Here is a 13,387-nt window from a genome sequence, read left to right as displayed (position 1 = left end):
TTGGAATGTATTTTTCACCTTTAGTGCTCCTCTCATCATCACCATCATCATCATTACTGGCCACCTGTCAACCTGATGACCTTGACTACCCTGTCCCTGAGCAATCCAGTAGCAACATCAAGTCAATATATTACAGCCTCTCTTCTCCTGGTTTCCCACATACCTGCTTGGTTTTTATTTGTAGTTTTTCCCCTTTAGTCGCCACATGATTGTTCAGGATGAAGGAGAGCACTGAACTGAAGGTCAGAAGCAATCTGCTGATTTTCTTTTACAAGGGCTTCAAAATATTAGGACAACATCCTATTATGATATTACTGTTTAATATTGTGATGGTGAATACCAAATGGACTTAAGTGGATTCACTGTAATTAGATTCGAAGGTGAGTCTCACTACAGTGATTGGACGGCAATGAGCTGGAATGAACTGAACAAATTTCGATTCGAAAGTGTTGTTAACAATCAGCTTGTAATGTGCCTTGGGATGGGATTACATGGGAGTTGTTGCTACATAGATTAACAATTAAACTGATCTGCCTTCATCAAAAACACGCATCTTTCTGCTATGTAGCAATTTGCAGGACCTGAATGATGTAGCCTATTGGTCGAGTGATACCGAGGTGAATACTGTAACGAGATGAGGAAGGGTATAAAACATAGCTCTGTGGATATTAAAGGGGGGGGGGGGGGGTGAACACTGTACTGCTGTAGAGCTGCAACTGTTAGCTTTAGTAAGTCAGACAGGCTGCTACCAGAGCCTTTGGTATTATAGGATGGTGTGAATCATGATGAATGAATAAATGGGCAGGTGGCACAGGCCGTGTGTTGACATCAAATTCAAAGCCTGCACATTCCGTGATGCTTTCTGGGAAATGCAGACCATGAGAGGGTTTCTCCTTTAATTGGTCTCCTTTTACAATCCCCCGAACAGCCCCCCGCCCCGCCTTCTCTCCCTTCAGTTCTCATCACCTATTTTATTCCTCCTCTAATCAATTTCATTTCTCTCCATCGACTAGCAAAAAGCAGCAGTTCTGGCACGGTTACCACAGCAACCGCAGTTGCTAAGCAACCCACGACTCTCCATCACCCGTTCCAGAAGTCTGACAGATGGAGAGGGAGAATGCCAAAGCAAAAGTGAGAGAAAGAAAGGAGCGAGGAAGGGGGGAACATTAGGAGAGAATAGAGACAAAGTGAAGGATAAAGATGGAGGAAGAGCTGCAAGGCAGAAAGGCGGGAACGATGAAATCCAAATCAACTTGTGAATGACCCCCTCTTCACATGAATTCCCCTCCCTGCCTCCATAGCTCAGTGTCATATTTTATAGGTTTCATTTGGAAGGTAACTGATGCGGTCATAACTGACACACACAGATATTCCACCAACAACGGAGCTCTGGAGGTCCAATAACACATGCAGAACAAATTAGAACCCAGTACTACAGTGGCCCGTGGATATCCAGTTATATCATCTTGTAGTATACCTCTTATTAAAATTAAAATAACATTTAGCAACAAACAAGCAGGTTAGAGAACATTTTTGCTCCTACCGAGTTCCTTTGAGACTAGCAAATGAATGAAGATCTCATATAAAAAGAATGAGGTTTTTTTTATGCGTTTTTAATTTGTTTTATTTGATGCTGCAGATCAGAACGAGACTAATGAAAGCTCTGAGACAAAACCAAAACAGAAGTAGTAAACAGAGCAGCGCACATCAGTAAACTTTTCGCAGCTGTGAAATCAATCATCACTGGAGGTACCTATGATTTACTCGTATATTGGAGTGGAAACGGCTCCCAGCGCTGAACATTACCATGGCAAAACATTCCCAGCACTTTGATTACCTCATTACTAGATAGTAGATCTCCTAAAACTAACCCTACAGTAGTGGCGTTTGGTCAGACATGCACTCTAACAGCACAGAAACCGCCTCCAGCCACTTTAACAAATGTTACCGATGTAAATGTTTCCTTTACCATGACAAACTCTGTACGAAGTGGTGAAAGCGGATTTATTCATAGCAGACTATAGAACCCCAGGTACTGGTCCAAGTCATTTAAAGGTAGCATATGCCACATACAGGTCCTTCTCAAAATATTAGCATATTGTGATAAAGTTCATTATTTTCCAAAATGTAATGATGAAAATTTAACATTCATATATTTTAGATTCATTGCACACTAACTGAAATATTTCAGGTCTTTTATTGTCTTAATACAGATGATTTTGGCATACAGCTCATGAAAACCCAAAATTCCTATCACACAAAATTAGCATATCATTAAAAGGGTCTCTAAACGAGCTATGAACCTAATCATCTGAATCAACGAGTTAACTCTAAACACCTGCAAAAGATTCCAGAGGCCTTTAAAACTCCCAGCCTGGTTCATCACTCAAAACCCCAATCATGGGTAAGACTGCCGACCTGACTGCTGTCCAGAAGGCCACTATTGACATCCTCAAGCAAGAGGGTAAGACACAGAAAGAAATATCTGAACGAATAGGCTGTTCCCAGAGTGCTGTATCAAGGCACCTCAGTGGGAAGTCTGTGGGAAGGAAAAAGTGTGGCAGAAAACGCTGCACAACGAGAAGATGTGACCGGACCCTGAGGAAGATTGTGGAGAAGGGCCGATTCCAAACCTTGGGGGACCTGCGGAAGCAGTGGACTGAGTCTGGAGTAGAAACATCCAGAGCCACCGTGCACAGGCGTGTGCAGGAAATGGGCTACAGGTGCCGCATTCCCCAGGTCAAACCACTTTTGAACCAGAAACAGCGGCAGAAGCACCTGACCTGGGCTACAGAGAAGCAGCACTGAACTGTTGCTCAGTGGTCCAAAGTACTTTTTTCGGATGAAAGCAAATTCTGTATGTCATTCGGAAATCAAGGTGCCAGAGTCTGGAGGAAGACTGGGGAGAAGGAAATGCCAAAATGCCAGAAGTCCAGTTTCAATTACCCACAGTCAGTGATGGTCTGGGGTGCCGTGTCAGCTGCTGGTGTTGGTCCACTGTGTTTTATCAAGGGCAGGGTCAATGCAGCTAGCTATCAGGAGATTTTGGAGCACTTCATACTTCCATCTGCTGAAAAGCTTTATGGAGATGAAGATTTCATTTTTCAGCACGACCTGGCACCTGCTCACAGTGCCAAAACCACTAGTAAATGGTTTACTGACCATAGTATCACTGTGCTCAATTGGCCTGACAACTCTCCTGACCTGAACCCCATAGAGAATCTGTGGGATATTGTGAAGAGAACGTTGAGAGACTCAAGACCCAACACTCTGGATGAGCTAAAGGCCGCTATCGAAGCATCCTGGGCCTCCATAAGACCTCAGCAGTGCCACAGGCAGATTGCCTCCATGCCACGCCGCATTGAAGCAGTCATTTCTGCCAAAGGATTCCCGACCAAGTATTGAGTGCATAACTGTACATGATTATTTGAAGGTTGACGTTTTTTGTATTAAAAACACTTTTCTTTTATTGGTCGGTAAATATGCTAATTTTGTGAGATAGGAATTTTGGGTTTTCATGAGCTGTATGCCAAAATTATCCGTATTAAGACAATAAAAGACCTGAAATATTTCAGTTAGAGTGCAATGAATCTAAAATATATGAATGTTAAATTTTCATCATTACATTTTGGAAAATAATGAACTTTATCACAATATGCTAATATTTTGAGAAGGAATGCTTGAAAACTGCAGTAAAATTACACACTAGAAGGTCTAATACGGTCCATTTAGCTCATTCACCAATGACGTTTCAGCGATGCTGATCCGTTTTTTTCCTGAAGCAGGAGTTTCACATCCAACTACAGTGTATTCCCACTCAAACGTTTTCATGCGCCACAGTTTGAGGATAAAACTCAGAAAACGTTAATCAAGATATCAGCCAGAAATGTATCTTTTGATTTCAATCTTTGGTGATTATCATTTATCTTTGTGCTCTCTTTCTCATTTTGAATTTTAATGTGTGTGCCTATTTTTACTTTAACTGTTGGCATGTTGTTGCTAAAGAACTTTAGGCACGCTTCGGATTTGGCTCTACGTGAGACACTTTAATTTGTACCTTTTTAGAGACATAGATGGTATCCTCTTTACCTTGTCAGGAATCAGTCTTTGGCATATTATTTTCTTTTAAACTGGTGATTATAGTGTAAATATAGGTTATATTGGAATATACCACATTGACTACATTATTCTTCACTAATGTTGGCCTAAAGTTTGGAACGCTACCTTTGTTTTTCTGCTCCGCCCAGAAATACAGCATACTATAATTTCATTTGTTCAACAAGCTGTTGTTTGTGTCCAGGAGAACATCAATGCTCAACTGGTGACATAGCTGAGATTAATTTTAAAAATCAAGATATTTTCACACCTCAGATGTCAGACTTGTTTGCTTCACTAATGCAAAAAAAAATAAAAAAATAAAAATCCTATTTACATCTCAGTGATACAGGTCAGACTCCTTCTCAATGCTACACAAACAAAGGAACCATGTGTGAGGGCTCTTTGAGTTCAGTGCCAGAATAACTGGCAGCCTTCCATAGATTTACTGCTCTGAAGTTGGAGGACTGGAAAATAAAGCGATTTTTGGAAGTCTAACCTAGGTGAAGAGGTCAGAGTCTGTGAAATTCGGAAGATGTGCTGAGATCTCATATTTCTGCTGCACTGATGTTCATATCAGCTGATAATAGTAAAAGAAGACAGAGTATGAATGAGTCCCTCTGGGTACTGCAGTCTTTCACTTTAGCCATTTTATGCACACAGACACTTCAAATGTTGTTTAATACTACGAACTTGAGGGATTTCTCTTTCTAGTTATTGTTCTTCTAAAAGTAGTGACCTGAAAATCTATTCAGTGCATGTAAACATTTGTCCTGATTTGTTGATCCTGATTGAACTGATAAACAAGTTGCCAGCTACACAGCTCTGGAAGATGTTTTTAGAAACAGCTATCACATAACACAGTAACATGCAAAACTATACATTTAAATTTCCAATATGTAAACACACTCACTACCTCAGAACTGTTTGCTGAAGCCAGGAAGCGTATTGCAACACAGCCTGAGACAGTTTGGCATTCTTTGAGATCAGTTATTGGAATAACTGGAGAAATAACTGGAGAATGAAACACTAACTACAGATGATTGATTCTGTGGCCAATTTCTGACCTTTAACCAATCACAATTTCTCTTGAAGAAATATAATTTACAGAATTTAATTTGTACCCCCAACTTTAAGTTGAGAATGTAATAAAATGTATGTTCTACAAACAATCATTTTCTCTACAAACTCTACATAGACCTGCATCATTTCAACCTAATATTTGTAAGGTAAATATTACATTTAGATATGTTGGATATGTCTTTCTCTTTTCCAGGAAGTAGGGTAGAGAGAAGGGAAAGACACAGAGCATAGGTCTCCGGGGTCAGGACTCTAGCCCGGGAAGACTAAGGCTTCCACATACGTGCTCTACTGCTAAGCCACGCCGATTATGACCTTACGAACACTAATGTGAAATATGTACGATATAGTAGAAATGTTTTGGCCTATGATAGATTTTCGTTCTCCCAACAAACCACAATAACGATTGTTGACATAATCACTAAACATCAACGTTAATAGCTACCAGAGAGCAGCAGGGCTGAGAGCGCACGGGAACAGCTGGCTAAAAAGGTGGCTGCTAAAACATCCATATATTTGGACTCTGTTCAGGTTTTAAAACAGTCCAATTATGAGCAGAAATTGTGATGCTTCAAAGTGTGTGGTGTGACGGCTCCTGCACAGGGTGGCAGAGCAACATGTTTTACCACCTTAAAACGAAACTTAAATACCAGCAATGCCAAATGATGCAACTCGTTTCTAGTCACAACGCTGGGAAAGATGTGGCTCTTAATGACCGAACCAGGCTGCGATGCTTCAGCAACAGGCTCCACCTCACAATCAGCCTGTTCAACCTTTTATTGTATCATAATACTATAAGCCTAAAATCGCACTGTAATATTAGACTATATTATAAATCTTGTATATCAGTTCAAAGATGAGATTTTCAAAACCTGACACCCCACACATGATGATAAACAATGTTCTGTCCTACAGTGTGTGGTGTCTAGCCACATGGCAAGCACAACACACCACACACAAACACATTTCACCCACGAACATTCAGATGTCAGATGGGAAATCTCGCAAACCCTCTCGAGATCAAACGTGAGTTCAGAGTTACTCCCTTCCGTGTTTCTGTCACATCGCTTTCTGATTGGCTATATGTCACATTCAACCGGCTGCGTGCTCGCATGTCCTCAGGGAACACCCCACACGGTGGAGTATCGAGCCAACACTATCCTGACGTCCTTCCAAGCAGAATAGATCACTCTTAACACACCACACACAGCAGGATTATTTCATCAGAGTATTTTAAGAGCCATCAGGATAATCAGATTATATCGGAAGGGGAAGATCGGGGTAGAAATCGACATAAATATCCTGCCGCGTGAACCAGGCATAACAGTCCTTTTCTTAATAACAACTTACACAATGAGGAGTGTGAGAAAGTGAGAAATCATCTCACACCTTCGGTTGCCCCAGTTTGCTTTAACACCAAGATTTTTTAAAAGCAGACCGAACTAAGTCATGCAGTTGCAACGGACTGTTTCGGAGGGCAGTATTGCGCTGATAAGGAACAAAAAAGCACAAAGAAAAAGGTCCGTCTCATATGGGTTTCTGTTATTACTGTGGTGTTCAAATGTAGTTGTGTGCCTGCACCTCTTCACTACTCCATATAGCTCCGTGAGACATTTTCAAACTTCATCTTCAGATTCGCGCTCTTCCTTTGATTTTCTCTACTTCTTCTATTCTAATGCACTGCCCTCTCAGGCAGTTGTAACTGTTCCAGGATACGGTTCTCTGTTCGGTTTCAGGAGCGGATCATCCTGGACCTTGAAATGGCACGCCAACGGTTTGTTGTGAAAGCACCGTCAGATACCTTTATTGTATGGAAAAACGTTTAACTATAGTAACAGGAAGCAGCTTGTCGATGTGACTACCTTGATACACATGTAAGTAGCATTGTTCTGCACAGTGTGAACCAAGAGGCACAGCTTAAAGCTTCAACTCTCAACAATGATGTAAGTAGCCAATAATTAAACAGAGCAGGAGTCACAACATCAACCATGCTTGGTAAATCCATTGTTTACATTTGATTTTACTTCATCCTGTCTCCTCAATTACAAAATTATGAGTCTGCACACACAATGAGGTAAAGTCAAATGTTTAAACCAAAGTCGAAAAACATGGGAAACAGGTCAGATTTAGGACCACATAAGAAAGTGGTCTGGGTCTGATTTGAAAAAAAGAAATGACAACTGAACGTGGGTCACATATAGGCAAGTAAGTTGGTTGGGGGCCAACATTTGCAGCTTGAAAATAGACCCCAAAAACTGGATCCTTTGGATCCATGTGCTTCAGATATTGAAGTTTTAACCAACCGGGACTGAATGGTGAACTGACTTTGACTGTACTGCAATGGACCATAATTAACTTTATAAACTGAATCAGAATGTGATTATATATGATTGGATTGGGATTTAATGAATATGATGTGATTTGAACTGTTTGATTTGTACACTGCTTTGAGATTACCTTTGTTTGGTGCTAAATGAATAAAATGGAATTAAATTGAACTGTGTGTGTTGGTGCCTTTTGGACTTCTGATCCGGTTATGGTCTTAGAACCTTAATCTGTCTGAGGTTTTAATTGAGCTCTTTTTTTATTTATTTATTTATTTTTTGAGGAGCTCGAACCTATTTTGGACAAAATCTCACCAAGTACATGCTACATTCAGAGGATTACTATCTTATTAAAAGTAATTTATCTTGCATGCATGTTCAGGCCAGAAAGCATAGGATGAAGGAACAAAAACTGAGCACAAGGGATAGAAAATGAAATGAGTGTTAAGCCTGTCAGAGAGAGAGGAGCTGAAGACGAAGATGAAGCAAGGGACAATTAAAAGAGCCTATTCTCATGGGGTGGGGGTGAGAAGAGTAAGTAAACCCAGCACAAGCCTGCAGGGTGGCTGTGGTCCCCTGGTACGCCACAACTGCTGGCACACAGCCGGTCAGCTCTGAATAGAAACACTCCGGAGAGCCGGCAGAGGGGCACAGCTTCCACCAGGCCAGCCAGAGGAAGCAGGAAACATAATGCTGAGCACTGAGCCAACAAAACAAACTGACATTAAGCTCTCTTACAACAAAAACAACATTGTAGATCAGGAACTTTGACAGCCCCGGTAACACTGAGAATCATTGCTCAAGATGCACTGACCACAGTTTTGGGTTCCAATCTGTGATGCTTTAGGTAAAATGTTTGAAAAGCTCCATCCAAACAACATACACAACCAGTTGTCCACAATTATTGCTTACATCAAAAATAAATGTACAAGTATCGGAATGATGCCTTTTTATGTGCATGCCCTTCTCATCTAGAGAGCTGGTCTCTGCTACTGGTACAACTGGAACAAATCTGCAGATAACTGGCAGCTCTTATTCTGAAGGATATTTGCTACAGACTCCAAAGAGACTTCACACTTAGCCATGCACTAAAATCAGATTTTTCCTTGTCAGTAAGAGACAATTATTGGAGCATTTTTTCTGGCTGATACCGGTTTAGTGTTTCCTTTAAGATCTGATCAACCAATTTTGATTGGTTACAATTTGCTTTTCCTCAAAGCAAAATAACATAAGAGAAAAATTGTGCCCTAGGTTGTTTGACAGAAGTGGTTCTGTGTCCAACAGGGATGACGTTCTTGATCAAATCTATGAACCAAAGCCCACAACCGTAACCTTTATCTGACCTTTCCCAATCTAAAAAACCGACAGAATTCATGCTGTTGGCAGTAACAATGGTGAACGTTTTTGGTTTTAATGCTTTATTGACTTTCGAGATTTTTTTTTCTAAATTCTTAGTATTTGAGCTCCTGGTCACCAATAGGGATTGTGGCCTGCTCTATGACTGATTGGTGCATCTCATATTGTCAAAAGGGAACACTTTTACAAAAGTTTTCAACATCTTTTACTAGCAACTGGTTTGGTAAGCGAGGTTAGCACTACTTACTCTAACAGTTGTCTGCCTTTTCTAGATGGGAAATATCACCTACATCTAACTGATGTTTTCCCAACTAGCTTCTGTCATTTGCAAATCCACCATGCTCCACAGCAGCTCGGAACGGTAATCCGTTTGGCATCTGGTTTACTGTGTGTCCTCCTTCGTTTTCTAATCAGATGTTGATACCCAACAAACAGACAACTTCTCTCCCGCTGAATATTTGTATTATACAAAAGGCTGTTTAAGTCCTGCTTTTCTCTGTCAGCTCTGCACAGAAGGCCGTCCCGAACCACCAGACTGCTCTCACTGCAACAGGCAGTCTGTCTGGCAGTAACAGCCCATAAGAATAAAACCCCTAAACAGCTACTTATATAAATGAGATAACTTGATACATTTTAATATCCTACTCTGCTAGAACTTTTTGGTTGTCGGTTTAAACCTTCTCTGCAGCATTTACTGGCACCTCTGCTAAAAATGTGCAAACCTTTACAGATTTTGTTCTGAACCTCCCTTACCATGCCCCTCAATGGGCATGGTGGCAGCCTGGTTTGTCCCAGTTTCAGTTGGTTTAATCTTTTTAAATATCTCTGACTGGATATAATGACCCTTTCAGGTGCCTTATTTAAATGATATGTCCTCCGATCCGGTTTTGAAGAATGGCTAATAGAACTAGACTACTGAACCAAAGCTCATAAATGCTTCACCTACTTCTACTTCATATGAACCTCCAATGAATAAAACAGCTGTTTCCTATCATGGATTATTCTTTCCACTGAATAAATGCATTGAAATGAGGTGAGATTTAATTCTCAGTGTGAAACCATGCTAATGCAAGAAAGTTCATGTCATTTTAAAGCATTTTACACATCTTTCCGAGGGGGAACCAATAAATGTGGAAGTGGCTTTTTGTTAAAAATTTTAATAGAAAACTATGCAGTTATTGGCATTGAAACAAACAATAGTAGATAGAACCTCATGAACATTTGCAGTTTAATGCATTGCAGAATTAAATGCTGCTAATGTTCAGGAAAAAAGGCGAGACTTACCAATTTTCTGGTTGTAAATTTTGTCAAAGGTGAGTTCATCTCTCTCCTCCAGGTACTTCTGCATCACACTGCGAATACTGTGAAAAACAGGGAGGGATGGGAGGAGAAGCACAAAAAAAATTATTGTACATTATCAAAACCAGCTAAACCACCAACATGTGTCATGAACTCTGTCTGCTTCCAGCTTCCTCCCAGATCCTGACCTAGGTTTGAAACTCTCCCTGCCACCCGTCCCCTGACAGGGAGGAACTGCAGGGAGGGAACAGGGACACATGGGAGGCTTCTGGGGGGACCTGGAGAGATACAAGCTATCCTGGGACTGGGTGTTAATGAGAATAAGCCGAAGGAGAATGAATCAATTAACACCCTTCCTCATAGGCCCATTAACACTTTATCAGCACCCTACACATAGAACAGGAAGGGAAGAGCAAAGTTTTTCCTGCTAACACTGCAGCCGGCACACACCAAGAGGCTGAGCAGCAAATTATCTGCTTTAGTGCTTGCATGACAGACGTTTACTCATAAAATATGAAGGATGCTGACAAGCCTTTTGGTTTCTTCAACATTACATTATGTTTCGTTGGCCAAGCTGATCATGCCTGTTCAAACTGTGGTTGTTTGGTAGAAGGTTTGTTTGTCTTGCTGCTCATGGATTACGTTTCTGCTAAACATTTTAAATCTGGAATGCTTTGGTGCTTCTATTTGGGTAAGCAAATGGAACTAATATAAGATAAACAAGCAGACAGTCCAAATCTGTTGACCTAACTCTGCCTTTCTGGACCAAAACAAGCTCAAATTGTTTAATGCAGTTTAGCCAAATCCACTCTACGTTCTATTTTCTGTCAGAGTTTGGTTGGAAGGCATCACCAAACCTCACAGTTAAATGCTAAACAACAGTTCTCCTGTTCACTGGCTTGAATGCAGAACAGACTATTTCAGCTGATTTCCCATTAGAAAAATCATCTGCCTCACACTCAATACTAATTTGAGATGATCTAAATGTTTGCTCTCTGGTGACTTAAGCTTGTCTCACACTTGCTCCTAATTCACTATCCTACAAATCAGTTTCCTCAGGGCTGTTTGACAAATGTTCTGTTTTCAATGAGTTTCAGCTTGGTACAGAGATTGGAATCTGCTTAAACTGCTCGACGTTTTGGATATTTGGGGTTTTAAAGCTTTACGTTACAATTAGCCTTTCAACAAGTAACTCATTGGCTAGTAGGGCGGAAACTGTTAATCGGATTAATTGAATTAATCGATAAATGAAATAATCGTCAACTAATTTAGTAATCAAAGAATCATTACCTGGAGTATACAGAATCAACATGTCATTTGCTGAAAGAACAACCGACTCAGAGCAATAAATAAGCACACTGTACAAGAAATTTATACATTTAAGATGAAAAACATTCTCTCTGTAAGCATGCTCTATCCAGAAGTCATCAAGTAGCACAGCTTTAGCTTCACCTGGTTCAAATTCTGTATAAAAGTAAGCACCTTTTGCTCTCAAATTATTAACTGAAAAAACAGTCAAGAGATGGATGGATTAGCAAAATAACCATTAGTTGCAGCCCTAATGGCTAGTTTACTTTTCAACTGTGGACATCTTCAGAGTACCATGGGTTGGAAAGCAGAGCAGTAAGCATTCACTACTGAATCATGAGGCTGATGTTTCAGAACCCATACAACAATTTTTCAAGAAACACCATTATTTTAGATATTTTAAACCAGGCTTAAAACAAGACGAACATTTTTAGCACATGGGTTTTATAAAATGTAAGACGAGTGAAAAACTTTCCTATCCTTCCATTCTTATCTAAAATCTGTGAGAAAGTAGTTGCTAATCAACTGTTTCAGTATTTCCACAACAATGACCTGTTTAAAGAGTTTCAGTCAGGCTTCCGAGCTAATCATAGCACTGAAACAGCTCTGCTGAAAGTCACTAATGATATTCTTATGGCCTCAGATAATGGACTTGTGTCTGTACTTGTCCTGTTAGATCTCAGTGCTGCATTTGATACAGTCATAATATTCTCATAGTAAGGCTGGAATATTCTGTAGGGATCAAGGGAACAGCGCTAGGCTGGTTTAAATCTTATTTGTCTGACAGATTCCAGTTTGTTCATGTAAATGATAAATCATCTTTAAACTCCAGGGTTAATTGTGGAGTACCACAGGGTTCAGTACTTGGGTCTATTCTCTTTACTATATATATGTTTCCAATAGATAAAATTATCAGGCAGCATGGGATACATTTTCAATGTTATGCTGATGATACTCAGCTTTATTTATCCATAAATCCCGATGAGTCCAACCAGTTAGATAAAGTACAAGCATGTCTTGAAGACATAAAAATGTAGATAAGTTTAAATTTTCTGCTTCTAAATTCAGACAAGATAGAAGTTGTCAATGTGGTAATGCTGAAAAACTAGTCCATGCATTTATTACTTCAAGGCTGGACATTCTCGTACTACTCTCCAATGTTGCATTATTTTCTAGTTTAGCTTTTAACTTTATGTTCTGTTCTTTCTCCTAGACATAGAAATTGCCTGAACTTTAATGTGACTAACTGTTTGTGATCTCTTTAATCCTATAGACTTCAAAACTGGCTTAGAGCTAATCTGCTTAGCTGCGTTTCTCTCCCAGATTAATTCACTAAAGGAGCTACTGTTGCCATTAACATTTAGCTTTTCTTTCCCATAGAAAGTACTCCTGGATCAGTGCTTCTGTGTTCTTTTTGTGTCTGCTCTGTTCTCTCAAACCCCCAGTCGGTCGTGCCAGATGGCCGCTAACACTGAGCCTGGTTCTGCTGGAGGTTTCTTTCTGTTGAAAGGGAGTTTTTCATCTCCACTGTCGCTACATGCATGCTCAGTAAGAGGGATTGCTGCAAAGTCAACGCAAGTCAATGCAAGCAACTGTCTGTCGCTACATGCTCATCCAGGAGGAGTGAAAGCTGCAAGTCACTGACTCGAATTCTGCTGGGTTTCCTTAGATAGAAAACTTGTGAGCCAATTTGAATTTGACTGCAATATTTGATAACTAGAATGTATGTAATTGACTTGGAATCTGTATGTTTTGATAGATGATTTTTTTCTAAAGTACCTAGAGACATGTTTTGAATTGCCCCAATATAAATAAAAAATATTTTTCTGCATTTCATTTGTCTCAGAAGTCAGATTCCCATTCGAAACGAACGCTTGGCTATGCATTTGTATATTTTCCACCATCTCCAGTGCTTATCTGGCTGT

The 13,387-nt window shown here is 40.1% G+C and overlaps 1 protein-coding gene across 1 annotated transcript in view; it reads right to left on the bottom strand.

Annotated features, from left to right (window-relative positions):
- grk3 (G protein-coupled receptor kinase 3) overlaps positions 1-13,387 on the bottom strand; it is an 84,655-nt gene that overhangs the window by 50,677 nt on the left and 20,591 nt on the right. Inside the window, exon 3 of the mRNA XM_047372398.1 lies at positions 10,140-10,216. Within this exon, the coding sequence (XP_047228354.1) occupies positions 10,140-10,216 (77 nt within the window). The remainder of the gene's footprint in view (positions 1-10,139; positions 10,217-13,387) is intronic.

The sequence above is a fragment of the Girardinichthys multiradiatus genome, chromosome 8 (genome assembly GCF_021462225.1).
Source record: "Girardinichthys multiradiatus isolate DD_20200921_A chromosome 8, DD_fGirMul_XY1, whole genome shotgun sequence".
Lineage (NCBI taxonomy): Eukaryota > Metazoa > Chordata > Actinopteri > Cyprinodontiformes > Goodeidae > Girardinichthys > Girardinichthys multiradiatus.
The sequence above is the reverse complement of the archived record's forward strand: the minus strand, read 5'-3'. Positions and strand labels throughout refer to the sequence as shown.